The 16,747-nt window shown below is 37.5% G+C and overlaps 1 protein-coding gene across 5 annotated transcripts; it reads right to left on the bottom strand.

Moving 5' to 3' along the window:
• Nucleotides 1-8,669: 8,669 nt before the first annotated feature.
• Nucleotides 8,670-14,509, bottom strand: LOC106451180. 5 transcript variants are annotated; one of them, XM_048753622.1, is made up of 11 exons: nucleotides 14,231-14,501; nucleotides 14,065-14,161; nucleotides 13,592-13,651; nucleotides 13,455-13,494; nucleotides 13,285-13,378; nucleotides 13,126-13,185; nucleotides 12,950-13,041; nucleotides 12,723-12,853; nucleotides 9,485-9,665; nucleotides 9,311-9,370; nucleotides 8,670-8,968 (listed from the first exon to the last, which is right to left on the bottom strand). In XM_048753622.1, exons 2-9 carry the CDS (start codon nucleotides 14,103-14,105, stop codon nucleotides 9,620-9,622), a joined length of 564 nt encoding a protein of 187 aa, XP_048609579.1. In that variant the 5' UTR covers nucleotides 14,106-14,161; nucleotides 14,231-14,501; the 3' UTR covers nucleotides 8,670-8,968; nucleotides 9,311-9,370; nucleotides 9,485-9,619. The 5 variants fall into 5 exon arrangements, with proteins under 5 accessions (XP_048609579.1, XP_022556251.2, XP_048609578.1 ...); XM_022700530.2 differs by having other exon boundaries at nucleotides 13,126-13,179; nucleotides 14,065-14,509; XM_048753621.1 differs by having other exon boundaries at nucleotides 14,065-14,501.
• Between the last annotated feature and the right edge of the window lie 2,238 nt (nucleotides 14,510-16,747).

Genomic DNA, 16,747 nt, shown 5'->3' on the forward strand with positions numbered 1-16,747 from the left:
AAAATACAAAAATCGAATTTATACACAAAAATCGAATTTATATACAAAAAACGATTTTATAAATACATAAAAAATAAAAAAATTTATAAAAAAATTCTAAATCAATGCAACAAAACAAATTATTCAACCAAATCACAATTCTAAACCTATTATACAACCAAATCACAATCCTAACCAATCACCCTAACAAAAATCTATCAAATCTACACAAAAAACCTAACATATAGAACCTAAGAGAGTGGGATAGGGTCCTTACATGATTTGTGTAGGTTTAGAGAGGATTGGCCGGAGATATCGTCGGAGAGAAGGGGGAGATCGCCGGAGAGGAGGGAGAGGATTGGCCGGAGATATCGTCGGAGAGAAGAGAGATATCGTCAAACCAACACGTTTTCCTTCCGTGTTTTAGTTGGAAAGCATCAGTGTTATCTTGACAATATGGACATGATAGCCTTCCATGCGTTGTCCATCCAGATAACATACCATATGCTGGAAAATCACTTACTGTCCACATTAGTACTGCCCGCATTTGAAAATTTTCTTTACACGAAACATCGTATGTTTCAGCACCTTGAGCCCATAGTTGTTGCAACTCATATATTAGTGGCTGAAGAAACACATCAAGTGATCTCTTAGGATGCTCTGGTCCGGGAACGAGAATCGAGAGAAACAAAAACTCTCGTCGCAAGCACAAGTTTGGGGGTAGGTTGTATGGTGTAAGAATGACTGGCCATAGAGAATACTGTCTTCCACTCTTGCCAAACGGGCTGAAACCATCAGTACATGCACCAAGGTAGACATTTCTTCTCTCATACGCAAAGTCGGGATACTTTGATTGGAAATGCTTCCACGCTTTTGCATCTGAAGGATGTCTGATCTCACCATCTGTTGAGTGCTCCACATGCCATCTCATTGGTTGCACTGTGCGTTCAGACAGATACAACCTCTGCAACCTTTCCGTCAAAGGCAAATACCACATCCTTTTATATGGCACTGGAACTCTTCCACTCGTATCTTTATAACGAGACTTTCCACAAAATTTGCATGTAACCCGCTGTTCATCCGCCCTCCAATAAATCATGCAGTTGTCGCTGCATACATCTATTACCTGATACGATAAACCAAAACCAGCTACGAGTTTCTGAACCTCGTAGTATGAACAAGGAGCTACATTATCCTCGGTTAGAATACCTTTTACAAAATCAGCAATCGCATCCACACAGTCTTCAGCCAAATTATAATATGTTTTAATGCCCATCAATCTTGTAGCAGATGATAAAGCTGAATGACCATCTCTGCAACCTTCGTACAATGGTTGCTTTCCAACATCCAACATATCATAAAATCTCCTAGCTTGTGCATTGGGTAAATCTTCAACTCTAAAATGATCATTTACCATCTGCTCAGTACCTACACCATAATCTACATCCGTTCTAATTGGTTCTTCTAATCTAACCGCTGGCTGAGGTTCGCTAGTACTACCATGTTCATAATCAGTTTCCCCATGATGACACCAAATTTTGTAACTTTCGTGTAAACCCACTCAAATATAGATGAGTCCAAACAACCCACTCTTTAATAACCTTTCTATTTTTACAATTAGAGCAAGGACATCTTAACATACCTGTTTTTGCTTCCGGTTGTCGGTGAACTAACCCCATGAATTCGGTTATACCTCGTTGGTATTCTTCCGTAAGCAATCTCGTGTTCGGATCCAAATGGGGTCGATCGATCCAAGAACGAAAATAATTTGAAGAACACATGTTTTTTATGAATCAAATTCGTGTGTAAAGAGAGTAAGAGGGATGATGAAGATATGGAGTGAATGAAGAGGAAGAGGGGTGCTTGTATTTATAGTTGAAATCCTACCGACAGACCGAGGAAATTCCGACGGAATACCGACGGAAACGGCTAGTTCGTCGGAATTTCCTTGGAATTTTTAAAATCCTCCAGCGGCTCTCTAACGGCTATAATATATCCTCGGAATTCATCGGTTTTTTCCGAGGAATACATTTTTTCTCGGTATTCCATAATAATATTCCGACGGATTGATATTTCCTCGGAATTCCGTCGGTATATTCCAAGGAAATTCCGAGGAAACCAAATTTTATGTTTCCTCGGAATATCCTCGGAAATTCCTCGGGATATTCCGAGGATTTCATTTTCCGTCGGAATGTCCGTCAGAATACCGCTGTTTTCTTGTAGTGTAAACTCAACGTTTTGCCATTTAATTTGGGACAAACAACATGCAATTTTTATTTTAAACGACTTAAACGAGATAATAGAGAGTCTTGGAAAAAAAGTTTTCGAAACTCAACTTCCCGTGATCTCCGCGAGATTTCCGCCGACGTGCAGCAATTGTTGCGGGAAGCGGCTCTCGTTCTTCTCTTTAAATAAACCCGAATCTCTTCATTCATTTCTTAATTTTGTTGTATCGAAACCAACATCAAAAATCCCTTAGCGTAAGTCATAAATCCGAGAGTGTTTCGTAGAGTTTATAGTTCGATAAGGCGATCACGAATGAAGTGTGATTCGTCTGCCATGGTTGTATCCTGGGACTTGATATTCGTACAGTCCCGTCTCACTAACGGAGCAAGTATTTAGAGTTAAGGAAAGAGATTATATCTCGACTCCATGTCCGTTTGCGAATACGATTTCTTATCGTTCTTGTATTCGTTTTTACAATCGTCTATTTCATTAACATCGTTTTATTATATCGTTTATGTCAGTCCGGTTTTCCGGCTTCTACAATCTTAACTCTAATTTTGCTTTCTTTCTAAAGCATTTGATCGGATTGAAAAACGGTTTTATGAAACCGTTTAACAAGGATTTGTTAACGGGTTTTGGAACGATGTTTGCGATTTGCTCTGTAGCACTTCCGCGAAACGTTTCTTACTTATCTCATACTGGTTTGCGTTTTGCTCTGTAGCACTACCGCAAACACGTTTATTGATATATGTTTCTTACTTATCTTATAACAATGTTTGTGATTTGCTATATGCTTATCCGCGAAACATTTCTTAGTTCTTCTGTAAACAGGTTTGCGATTTGCTTATAGCATCTTCCACGAAACGTTTTAGACACATTATTAATCAAAACGTTTTATATGTGAATTGTTTCAATAACCGCTTTCTTAAGCGAGTTTGTGAAACATTCCGAGTCTATACAAAACGGTTTCTACGAAAGCTTTTAAGCGAGTTTGCAAAACGTTTTCTCAAGACTTATATCGATATCATTTGGTTCAAACACCAAAAATGAACATCGATTTTAGACTATTATTTTATTTAAAATAATATGTTATTTGTTTAATGGAGTTCTAATCCGTTTTCATGTTTTCTCTACAGAAAAATGACGAACGATAACAACATCCCCATTGACACCATGAATGTCATTCAGACTCCACTCAACGTTGCAGCAACTGATGCAACTGGCGTAACAACCGCTGGAACAATCACAACGTCAACCGCTTCAGAAACAACAACAACTACCCTTCCAGTGGGTAATGCTGCTGATGAAACCGCACGCCGTAGCCTATTCGGTGCTGGTCTTTATCAGACATGTTCAGTTTCAGGAACCGCAAGTGGCCCGGTGGCAGTTCAAACTCCTCCGTCTGTACCTAGCGTGTTCACTCAAGGACTGATGCCAAACAAGTTTGATGGCAAAGGCTTCAAAACGTGGCAGAAGAAGATGATGTTCTTCCTGACAACGATGAAGCTGGACAAGTTCATCCTGGAGGACAAGCCCCTTGTTCCTTATGGGATTGATAATGTGCACACTCTCGCAAGTGTTGACATATGGGTGCATTCCGACTTCATCTGCAAAGGATACATTTTGGGTCGCCTCATTGACCCATTGTGACGTGTCTACTGTGAGATCCCCACTGCGAAAGAGCTATGGAGATCACTGGACAAGAAGTATAGAGGTGAGGACGTTGGCTGCCATAAGTATGTGGTTGTAAAGTTCTATGACTTCAAAATGGTGGATTCAAAACCCATCATGGAACAGGTGGAAGTGTTTCAGGTCATTTGCCATGAAATTGCTGCTGAAAGAATGTCCATCTGCGAGACATTCACAACTCTCAGCTTCATTGAAAAGCTTCCTCCAAGCTATGCGGATTTCAACTACTTGAAGCACAAGAAGAAGAAGATGGGGCTCGAGGAGATCATCATGAGGCTTCAGTTGGAATCCAGAAACCGAACTGCTGACAAGGTCACTGCTAAGGAGCATAGTATCACCATGGCTGAGCACATAGAGAGAAAAAAGGCACACGCCCATTCTTCTGCCAAGCCTTCCAAAACTGCTGCAGCCCTGAAAGCTTTTGGAAAAAAATTCAAGAACAAAAGCATTGAAATCAATGTGAATGTGAAGAAGTTCAAGGGGAAGTGTCACTACTACCACAAAGTTGGACACAAGACAGCTGAGTGTCGCAGCAAGATTAGAGATGAGAAGCATCAAGCAAATCTCACTGAGGAGGATCTCGTTGCAATGGTGACTGAGGCCAACATGGTTGAAAGCAGCAACCCCAAGGAATGGTGGTATGACACATGAGTGACCGCCCACATTTGCACTGATAGGGTGATGTTCAACACTTATCAGAAACGCAAGACTCAGGAGAAGCTGTTCATGGGAAACACTGCAGTCTCCAAGATTGAAGGCCGCGACAATGTGGTTCTGAAGATGACATCTGGACGTGAAGTCACTCTGACGAATGTTTAGCATGTGCTTGACATGAGGAAGAACCTGGTCTTGGGAACCTTGCTCAGCAAGAAAGGATTCGCCACAAGTTTTGAGGCGTATAAGCTCGTGATTAAGAAAAATGAGATGTATTTGGGAAAAGGGTATGTTAAGGATGGACTTGTCAAGATGAATGTAAAATGTAATGACTGTCCCTCTGAAAGTTGTAGCTCCAAAAGTTTCAATGAATAAGAAAGAGCCAATTGCTTATTTGGTTGAGTCTTTTAATATATGACATGAAAGATTAGGCCATATAAACTACAAATATATACAAAGATTAATGAATTTTAATCTAATCCCTAAATGCAAAACAAGTAAACAAAAATGTGAAGTATGCGTACATGCTAAGCTCACAAAAACGCCTTCACCTCATGTTGAAAGAACTAAAAAACCTCTAGATTTAATTCACACTGATTTATGTGATTTAAAATACATACAAAATAGAGGTGGGAAAAAAATACTTTGTGACCTTCATAGATGACTGCACAAAATATTGTTATGTATATTTATTACATAGCAAAGATGAAACCTTAGAAAAATTCAAAGAATTTAAACTCGAGTTCGAAAATCAGCTTAAAACAACTATTAAAGTAGATAGAATCGACAGAGGAGGTGAGAATGATGGTACATTTAATGCATTTTGTAAAGAACATGGAATAATCCATCAAACTACAGCTCCTTACTCACCAGAATCTAATGGAGTTGCTGAATGAAAAAACCGAAATCTAAAAGAGATGATGAATGCAATGTTGCAGGAATCTGGGTTACCCCAGAACATGTGGGGGGGGGGGAAGCGTTGTTTACCACTAATTATATCCTCAACAAAATTTCACACAAAGTAACTGGCAAAACTCCATATGAATTATGGAAAGGTAATTTACCTTCGTATAAATACCTCAAAGTGTGGGGGTGCTTGGCAAAAGTTGCAATACCACCACAAAAAAGATCACTATTGAATCTAAAACAGTGGATTGCATCTTCATCGGATATGTACATAACAGTAGTGCTTATCGATTTATGGTTTATAAATCTGAAATATCAGACATTCATGTAAATACAGTCATGGAATCAAGAAATGCATATTTCTTCTAAAATATATTTCCATACAAAGAAAAACAGGGTTCAAAACGAGCTCGAAAAGAAAGAGACAACGACAAGGACTCATAAACTGAGACAAACTTCGAGAATTATATAAATGATATTTCAGAAAATGAAGAAAAAGATGAACTTCGAAGAAGCAAAGGAGCTCGAAAGAAAAAATATTTTGGTGAAGATTTCTTAATGGCATTTTTAGTAGAAAATGTTTAAAAAACTTTGGCAATCAGCTATAGCTCGGGCTCAGAATAATCTCTACAATGGTAAATCTCGTCACATTAGAAGTCGACATAAAACTATTAGACAACTTATCTCAATTGGTGTAATTACAATAGACTACACCAAAATCCAAGACCAATAATCTCTTGGATCTTGGGTCTTGGTGGAGGGCCTCCGGCCCAATAAGATTCTTTTTGGACCAAGTTAAGCTCAACGTTTTGCTATTTAATTTGAGAAAAAACAACATGCAATTTTTATTTAAAACGACAAGTAGTTTGTCTAGAAAATAAAAACGTCATGCATTTTATCCTCTCGAAATTTTAAACAAGATAAAAGAGAGTCTTGGGAAATAAGTTTTCGAAACTCAACTTCCCGTGATCTCCGCGAGATTTTCACCCACGTGCAGCAACTGTTGCAGGAAGTGGCTCTCGTTCTTCTCTTTAAATAAACCCGACTCTCTTCATTCACTTCTTAACTTTTTCGTATCGAAACAAACAACAAAATCCCCTTAGCGTAAGTAATAAATCCGAGAGTGTTTCGTAGAGTTTATAGTTCGATAAACGATCACGAGTGAAGCGTGATTTGTCTGCCATGGTTGTATCCTAGGATTCGATATTCATACAGTCTTGTCTGATTAACGGAACGAATATTTAGAGTTAAGGAAAGAGATTATATCTCGATTCTATGACCATTTGCGAATACGATTTCTTATCGTTCTTGTATTCGTTTTTACAATCGTCTATTTCCTTAACATCGTTTTATTATATTGTTTATGTGAGTCCAGTTTTCCGGTTTCTACGGTAAGTCGACGTATTCTTGTAAACATTTAGAGGAACATATATACTCCCCTGAGATACATATGATACTTGTTGTGTCTTCGCAACGGGACTGGCACATATAACAATACGGCCGAGATGTAAAAACATTAGGAACAACTGCGACTTCGTAACCACGCATTTGATATGAAGAGTGGAGCTGCAATCTTCACATGTGTAGAATCTTGTACTCGGGTTGACTTTTCTCTCGCATGCCTCGCACCAGTACTGCCCGTGGCAAACGGAGTGAAAATGTCTGTCGCATCTGTGCTTGACCTTGTTTGGCAAAGTGGCGCAGTCATATCCCAAATTGATGCAGAGAGGATATTTAGAATAAATATCGTATTTATTTAGTGTTTTATTTAGAATTTATTTATTATTAAGATAATTATTTCTAATGTTTTAGGATTTTTATGTTTTTTTATATATAGTCTTTGAGGCTATGGTTTTATGTAGTTTATGAGTTTATGATTTGATTAATAAAAAGTTAAGAGATTTTTCTTTATTTCTTGTTTTCGGTAGATCATTGGTGATCTCAACGAATTTAAGAAGACATCGTTCTTAGGTATTCTTAGACTAAATAAGATCGTTGTGTTATCGTAGCTTTCCGGATATTCTCAGAATCAACGGATCTCTAATTCTATCCCTAAAAGCTTCCGCAACATTAGTTGGTATTAGAGCCAGATTCAACACAGTGGATGCATTCACTCCACAAGCACCACAGTACCTGGCTTCTGGGGAGGTAAGGAATAACTGATGCTGTGGATGGCTTTCATGGATGAACGCCTCTCCCTAAATGAAGTACATCGTACATCTATCTGGACATCGCAAGATTTGCTACATACGTTCTTGAATCCACTGCATAGCCGCTTATATATTCAGTGGGAACAAGTTATAACCATGCTCCTCATCTGTACGTGTGTGCTTGTGTGGCTCATGTGTTAACTTCCTGGGAAAACTAGCGTAGGTATCGTGAAGAACAAATTCAAACCGAACATTTGTAGTATGGATAAAAATAGACAGGTAGAAGCACTGCGGTGGGTAGTTTAGTTTATTGATATAGCTTCATGTCTTAATTAATTTGTCTTCTACCACAATCAGACCTTTCTACTTCTGGTTTACCAACGTTGTATTAGAAAACGGATGTAGAAGAAAAACCAGACCTTGACCGGTTTTGTATTTGGTCTAATCAGGTACATTTTTTAATTTCAGTCAAATTTTTACAACAATAAAAGTCACACATCGGGTAAAACAAGCTTTTACATCATGTATATATAAGTTTAGTTCACAAGTTATGGTTGTCGAGCTTGGCAACGCAAGCTTATGATCCGAGTGGAGACAATAAGGTGATGGGACGGTGTCCTGACTTGCCTGGGAATGGTTTGGTGAGATCTACCTACTGGCCCAAGTTTAATGGAGTTCGGTGGGCTACAATGGCCTGGCGTTAGTCGCCGGCCGAAGGAATCTGGGTTTAAATTGGACCATCACTTTTGCTGCAAGAATGGGTGAGGTTTGGAACGATGAATGGTGGTGACACCCAGATGTTTCACTAGTGGGATCACTAACAACGTGAATCAGTTACTGGTAATCTCACTGACAGGTAAAAGTAATTCTCAGAGTAGAACGTGTTGTTCTATGCCATTGTGTGCCACTAGATGAATGGCATTTGCGTCTACAGTTTCATAGATATTTGGCTTCCACCTCAAATAGCCTACGTACGTATCACGTCAGATGAACTCTAGCTACAGCTAATATGGTTCTGAGTCGAATTGGATCCCATGTGTATGATTCCTGATGTGAAAACATATCTGACAAAGATCTGCTTATATTTTATGTAATTAATCTGTCATTTGAAACTATAACATAGAATAGAAGGCAACAAGGGTCATGCCTATAACATTCACTACTTCAGAAAAGAGTGTTTTTCTGCTATAGTTGGTAAAATATACAGCTGATCAAAGTTAAAAGGGTAAAGCGTTTTTGAAATTTTTTTCTTAAGCGTCAAGTGAGAGAATGTTTCACTCACCAGGTGGGAATTCTTCATCAGAAGCTTCATTCTCCATAAGAGAGCCGAGAGTTTTCCTCAATAAACTGGAAGTTTTGCAATCCTACACCCCCAAGAATTCATGGTTCAGTCATATAACAAGATAAGTTTTTTCTGTGCAGAACCTCTCATGTTCCGATATTATAAGTTTATAGAACTGCTTTGTCTTTCATTAATCACAATACGTAAGTATTTATACAAAGTCCTAAACTGACTTGGTTTGGATAACTACTCCAACTAAATACATCATTATCTCATAAACTCTATGTCTATCTCTAAACTTCATCATTATCTCCAATAGATATCATTGTCTTCTCCTTCTTCCCTATATGTTACTTTACAGTTGGAAGTGAGTGAAGTGTTTCCCTATTATAACAATGGTCTCATTATAAGGGAGTTGGCTTACTTTGTTGCTCATATCGCATATAGATCCTCTCCTTGTCCTCCTCAAACTTGGAAACGGTGTCTGCCAAGCAGAAACACATGTCAGTTTCAGTAATATGGATGTCCCACTTAGATATTGTGGTATACAATTTTTAACTGAGCAGAACACAAAATAAGAGGGAAATAGAATGAACACCTTTAAGACCCTGTAGATGATTTCAGCTTTTTCTTTCATGAACTTGTCAGCTTCTTCCTTCGAGATACTCTCACACTACAAATTCAGCTCTCTATAAACTCGCTAACGACTAAGAAAGTTCAGATATCGTTTTGCTCAAACCTCCTTCGAACTCTTTGAAAGTGCTTTGGCAAAGTTCTGTCTGCAGATTTATAAGCCAATGACGTAATTCATCAGCATGGTTCCGTTTAAATCTTAGTTTCTAAACCAAGATTCACAAAGCATGAAAGATCAGTCATCCATCGATCCTCAGCCTTACCTTTCTTTCTCAAGTTTAGAAAACGGATGTAGAAGAAAAACCAGAATTTAACCGGTTTTGTCTTTGGTCTAATCTGGTACATTTTTAATTTCACTCTAATTTTTACAACAATAAGTCATACATCGGATAAAACAAGTTTTTTACTTCATGTATATATAAGTTCAGTTCACAAGTACTTAACGTCGAGCTTAGTAACGCAAGCTTGTGGTCCGAGTGGAGACAATAAGGTGATGGGACGTTGTCCTAACTTGCCTGGGAATGGTTTGGTGATAGATATCTGCTGGCCCAAGTTTAAAGGAGTTCGGTTTGCCGCAACGGCATGGCGTTAGTCTCCTGGCCCGAGTTTAAAGGAGTTCGGTTGGCCGCAATGGCCTGCCGTTAGTCTCCTAGAGCCGAAGGAATATTGGACCAGTGACCTCTAAACCAACTAGACCTGGTATGTCAGTTTAAATTGGACCATCACTTTTGCTGCAAGAGTGAGTGAGGATTGGAACGATGAATGGCAATGCTTCCTGGTTCCTTAACGATCAAACACAGATGACAACTCTTTGTTTGAATTATTTGAAGGTCTCTCAGTTTCACTCAGATGTTTCACTACGTTACCTTATTGGAAAATAGCTAAAAAGAAAGACACCTAGCGTGGTTATAACTATCAACCCTGCTCTCAGTATTTTTCATTCTTTTTTTACAAAATAAAAATTTAGCTAACAAAATTACTTTGAAATATCAATCATTTCTTCTTAGACAAAGTTCATTTAAAGAAAACACAATACAGAATCTTCTAGCTACGTTACAAATCCAAAAATATAACTTATCTCGGACAACATCTGCTCTAGACTCGGCGACTTGGAATGTGTAATGTTGCGGCCAACAAATTTTTTTAAACACGTAGAGGAACATATATACTTCCCTGATATATATATGATACCTGTTGTGTCTTCGCAACGGAGCTGGCACATACAACAATACGGCCGAGATGGAAAATCATTGGGAATAACTTCGGCTTCGAAACGTGATATGGCCATAGTTCCTGGCCTCCAGAATGTGAATTCCCCAATCACGCATTTGATATGAAGAGTGGAGCTGCAATCTTCACATGTATAGAATCTTCTACTCGGCTGGACTTCTCCTTCGCATGCCTCGCACCAGTACTTCCCACTCGCCTCTTCTCCGTAGCAGACAGAGAGAAAATGTCTGTCGCATTTGTGCTTCACCTTATTAGGCAAAGTGGCGCAGTCATATCCCAAAGCGAAGCGACAATCAACGCAGTTCAATACAGTGGATGTTTTAACTCCACAAGCACCACAAAACTTGGCTTCTGAGGAGGTAAGGTATAACTTATGATGCGGATGGCTTCCATGATTGAATGGCTCCTTAACTGAAGTACATCGTACATCTATCTGGACATCGCAAGATTTGCTACATACGTACTTGAAGCCACTGCAGAGCTGCTGACATGCAGTGCAGTTGAATAAGTTGTACCTATGCTCTTCATCTGGATTAGTGTTTGGTCGTAGAGTAAGTGTGTGTTTGTGAAGCTCATGTCTTAACTTCCGGGCGAGACCAGCGCAGGTCTTGTGAAGAACGAAATCACAAACCGAACATTTGTAGTATGGATAATAATAGACCGGTAGAGCGCAAGCACTGCAGTGGGTAGCTTCATGACAAACAAGACCACCTTCGTTGAATTTGAGATAATGTTCATGACTGAAATGCTTAATTAAATTGTCATCTACCACTTCCGATGGCTTTTCGATCTCCTCTTCTTCTTCTGGTTTGCCATAATGATCTATTCCATCCCACACATCATCTCTTGTTGCACATCTCAGATGGACGACATAATCAGGGCAAGTGGAGCATCGGTATCCTCCACACATGCAATCCAACTCAAGACGACAAACTTTACAAGAAAACTTACCAGGGCCAATGAAGTACCTTCGAGAAATCCGGTGCTTGTGGCGTGTGATGTATATCACACGCGGTAGCAAAAGACAGTCTCTATGGATCATGAAGTTGCATTGGTGACACACGTAAGGAGCTCCAGGGACGTCTTCACCACAAGCACACGGAAAGGAAACGCGCTTGGCCAAGAGGTGAAGCCTATGCTCATGTGCTTTGGGGTAGTCAATGCTTGGAATCTCGTGCTTCCTCGCGCAAGCTGTGTCTAAACTAAAGTTACAAGTGGAACAATGGTAAACCAAAAGCCCAAGGGTTTCTCCACACAAACAACAACGTTTATCACTATAACCAGGTGGCCCGCACCAGCGGAGCTTGAGAGGGTGTGAATGAGAACGGTGGTTGATCTCTAAGGGCGACTCCGCACATTCCTTGTGGACATAGAAGTTGCACTCAAAGCAAAAGTACCCGTCTGCATCATTCTTAGTTTCAGAGCAACCAGTGCAATCAACTGAAAACGATGAAGGTTTTAAGATGTGATCGTGAATAGGCAATATCTGGGGCTTAGATGCTCCATGACTTGGCTTAAAGATCCCCCACATGTTACCCATATCAGTTGTAGAAAATGGCTAGTGTTTGATATGTGAGGAGAATGTGAAGAAATTTGGACAGAAAGTGATAGTGTTTTGAGTTATTAAAGACCTTGCTATAAGCAATTAATCTTTCATCTGAGACTATCAATAATTATTGACCAAAAAAAGACCAATAATTGAGGATACCCGACAAAAGTATTTAATGTCACTAACACGTGTACTCATTTTATGACTCAACATCAACCTAACATTGTAAAAGGTTAGATGGCTAACTAGTGGTGGATCCTGCTAACGATTAATTAATCTTTCATTTGAATCTTCCAACATAGAACAGAAGACAACAAGGGTCATGCCTATCATATTCAAAGTCTTCAAACACTACTTCAGAAAAGAGTGTTTTCTAGTATAGTTGGTAAAATATACGGCTGATCGAAGTTAAAGGGTTTTTAACCTTTTTTTCTTAAGCGTCAGGTGAAGAGGCGTTAATCTTTCACTCATCAGGTGGGGGAACTCCTCATCAGAAGCTTCATTCTCCAGAAAAGAGCCGAGAGTTTTCCTCAATATGCTGAAAGTTTTGTCAGCCTACACCCCACAAGAATTCACAGTTCAGTCATATAACAAAGATATAAGAGATTATGTCTTAGAGATAACAACTAAATGGTAATGCTACTTATTTACACGTTTCTTTTTCTTCAGCGATTCTTCCAATTGGGCAAGTTTTTTGGTGCAGAACCTCTCATGGTCCGATATCATTGTCTTCTCCTTCTTCCCTATATTGTTATTTTACGGGTAGAAGTCAGGCAACTGCTGCCAGCTTACAACATTGGTCTCATTTATAAGAGGATTGGCTTTACTTAGTTGCTCATATCGCATGTAGAGCCTCTCCTTGTTCTCCTCAAACTTGGAAACTGTGACTGCCAAGCAGAAACACATGTCAGTTCCAGTAATATGAATGTCCTAACTGAGCTTAAGAGTTATAGATGACAAAACCAGAGGGGAAATAGAACGAAGACCTTTCAGACCCTCTAGATTATCAGCTTTTTCTTTCATGAACTTGTGATGAATCTGCTCAAACTTGGCTGCTTCTTCCTTCAAGAGACTCTCACACTGAAAATAAGCATCAGGTCAGCTCTCTGTAAGCTTTCTAATGAATCCACAATTTAGGATATCATTTTGCTCAAACCTCCTTCGAACTCTTTGTAAGTGCTTTGGCAAAGTTCTGTCTGCAGATTGTAAGCCAAGAAATTTATCAGCATTCACAAAGCATGTAAGATGTCAAACATCCATCCATCCATCCATCCTCAGCGACATAGCGTTTACCTTTCTTTATCGAGTTTAGACTTCAACTCGTCAATCTTTGACTTCACCTCAGTGGAAACACTGTGAGAAAGATGCACATATGGATTAAAAGCAAGATTCAGCTATCAATCTAAAGACAAAAGAGCAGAGCAGAGCAGAGAGAACAACTAAAAGGTTCTCTCTATCTGTGAAATCAAACGTTCTTGATATCTATCAAACATGCATTTGCGTACTAAGGGATGTACGATCATACACCACAACCACATGCACAATATACCAATCGATATCAAGTTCTAGAGTAAAATGATCGAACACCTTACGTTCATCTGACTATATCTAATTGATAAAATTTGCTTGCGATACAAGGATCCTGAGACTATTCGCAATTAACACAAATATGCTCAAATAAAATGCATATGAATCGAACTTTGATTCTTCTAAATATTCTGTAACCTGAGATGATACAGGTAAGCAAAGAGAGATATATGAATCACCTGGAGATGCTTTCTTCTTTCTTCTTTCTTCTTACGGCCATCCTCGTCTGCTTTCTCTCTGATTTGCTGCAACGCCGACATGATTCCTTTCAGATCGCTGCACCATCCACACCGAAATTAATCAAAAATTAGAAGAAACGAGGAAGAAGGAGATGAGAGAAGGGACCTGGAAACATCGAGATCTTCGAAATCGTCCTGGAGTTTTGCGTTCGACGCTTGCTTCTTGAGCGATTGAGGCTCTGGTGGTAGTAGACATCGCAGATGAGAAGACGAGTGAAGAAGAAGCTAAGAGAGACTATGAGACGAAATGGGATAGATATTTGCTGGTTAGTGAAATTTAAAATTTGATTTTGAATTTTGAATCGGGAAATATCGCACTCAAAAAAGTTTATGCCATCAAAAACATGAAAATGTTTCATTATTAAAGACGTAAAGTTTATGCGATCAAAATGATCAAAATGTTCACGGAGATAACTAATCCAGATTTAGAGGTAAGGGAAGGAGATTTGAGATTGAGATTTAAAATTTTATAAAATAAAAAATAAATATTAAAAATTAAAAATTTGAAAATAAAAATTTGAAAAATAGTTTCAAAAAATATTTTCGAATTACAAAAAGAAAATTTGAAAAAAAAATAAAAAAAATTTCGAAAAAAAAAATTAAAAAAAAAATTATAAAAAAGTTCGAATTTAAAACATATAATCTAAAACTATAAGAAACATTATTTTTTAAAAAGTTTTTTTATTATATTATATTTTATTATTTTATTTTTTATTTTATTTTATTTTTTATATATTTAGGATATAAGGGTCTTTTTACCTATTAAATGAAACATTTTAGTCATTTTCTTTTTTTTTGTGGTCTATTTTTGTGATCAAAACTTAAAAATAATCTATTTAAGAGAATTGCCCACACAATTGCCCACACAGGCATTTGGTTCCAACTCTACTAATTTTTCATCAATTTTTTTTGGAATCTTCACCATCTATTTCATATATCATTCACAAATATCACAACCTTTGAATCAGAGGACTCTAAAAATAATTGAAGAACCAATTGTTTATCACTCATCTAGAATCTACCGCCTCACCGGTTATCACATATACAATCGTAAAAGTTTGAAGTAGTATTAACGGAATTTCTCTCCTTTAAGATGAGTTCCAACATGATCCCTCTGAAATTCTTTCGTGTGAGAAAACAAAACCGACCAGCTTGCCCAGGCCAAAACTGGAGAAAAGATGAACTTGTTTGGGGTTTGTTCGATTTAAATAACATTTATGATCCGCTCCGGATCCGCTTCGAAAATAGGATATCCGGAGTGCCCGGATCCGAATCCGGATAGTAAAATCTTGGATCCGTGCAAACCGAATCCGGATCCGGATATCTTAATTTTTAGGTCCGGATATCCGGATCCGGATCCGTATTTTTAAAATACATTAAATTTTTAAATTTTATTAATATTAATATTTGATATATTAATATTTATACATGAATTAATCTTATAATATTATATTTTAGTTTTTACAATATTATAAACATATATAAATATATTTATAAATATTTAATTTATGTATTATATTAAAAAAATTAGTATTTTTTGTTAAAAAAATTATTTTTAATTATTTTGACGGATCCGGATCCGGATCTGGATATCCGCGGATAATAGAATATCGAGACGGATATCCGAAACCCGGATATCCGGAACCCACGAATCCGGATCCGGATATTAAATCCACGGATCCGGATCCCTTAAATTTTCCGGATATCCGGATCCGTCCCAGGGCTAATGTTATCTGATATATATTTTGTTAGCTGATAAAGAGTTTGATACCATAAATTAGTTTATAATAACAAATATAAATCTTATATAAGTGGTACATGTCCTTGCTAGTCGATGTCAATCATGTTGTAGGTAAACAGCTGGCATATTTCCTTATTAGTTGATAATTTTTGTTGTAGTTCATAAAAATGAACAAATGTATATATCGATTTAATATTTCCAATCATGTATATCTTTTACCTTTTTGAGACAAAAAATTATAAAAATTTTCGAATTTGAAAACATATAATCTAAAATTATGAAAAAACATTTTTTTTAAAAAAAAATTATTTATTATTTATTATTTATTTATTTTTTATGTTTTATATATCTAGGATATTAGAGTCTTTTTACCTATTAAATGAAATATTTACGTCCCCGTCTTTGTTTGTCTCTTTATTCTCTTAAGTTTCAAATTTTGTTCTCTTCATCTGATCACGAGAACACATGATTTTTTTAAAAAATATTGCAATATAGTGAAGATACGTAACAGATGAAATGGTGAAGAAGAAACTAATAAAGAAAGAAAAATTATTTGAAAAAAAAATATTAAAAGAAAAATTGTGTGGCTTACAGTTAACCTATCCATTCATAGACCTACAAGATCCGAACCTATATCTTAAACGACAGCTTTTCAGTTTTCATGTCAATGTACTTCTCCATTTTTTCATTCAGCGAGGAGGGCATAATCGTCATGTATTGGTACAAACTACAAAGTGCATGCATTTGACTCTTAAGATTGACCAACGGTAGTGTGCAAATTTTGACAGCTATTAGGTATATTTACCTTAATCTCTCTTTTTTTCTAAATGTTGAGATACTTTATGTGTATTGGACACACTCTAATTGACTTGTCTTCTCCTA

The sequence above is a fragment of the Brassica napus genome, chromosome C4 (genome assembly GCF_020379485.1).
Source record: "Brassica napus cultivar Da-Ae chromosome C4, Da-Ae, whole genome shotgun sequence".
Taxonomy (NCBI): Eukaryota; Viridiplantae; Streptophyta; class Magnoliopsida; order Brassicales; family Brassicaceae; genus Brassica; species Brassica napus.

Bases quoted from the DNA above. Each gene is read 5' to 3' on its own strand.
- LOC106451180 (XM_048753622.1), bottom strand. From the start codon at position 14,105: ATGGCCGTAAGAAGAAAGAAGAAAGAAGAAAGCATCTCCAG. The intron at 13,042-13,125 runs GTAAAGCCAATC...ATAACAATATAG, and splicing joins CATGCGATATGAGCAACTAA to GGAAGAAGGAGAAGACAATG. The intron at 12,854-12,949 runs GTAAATAAGTAG...TGTGGGGTGTAG, and splicing joins CGCTGAAGAAAAAGAAACGT to GCTGACAAAACTTTCAGCAT.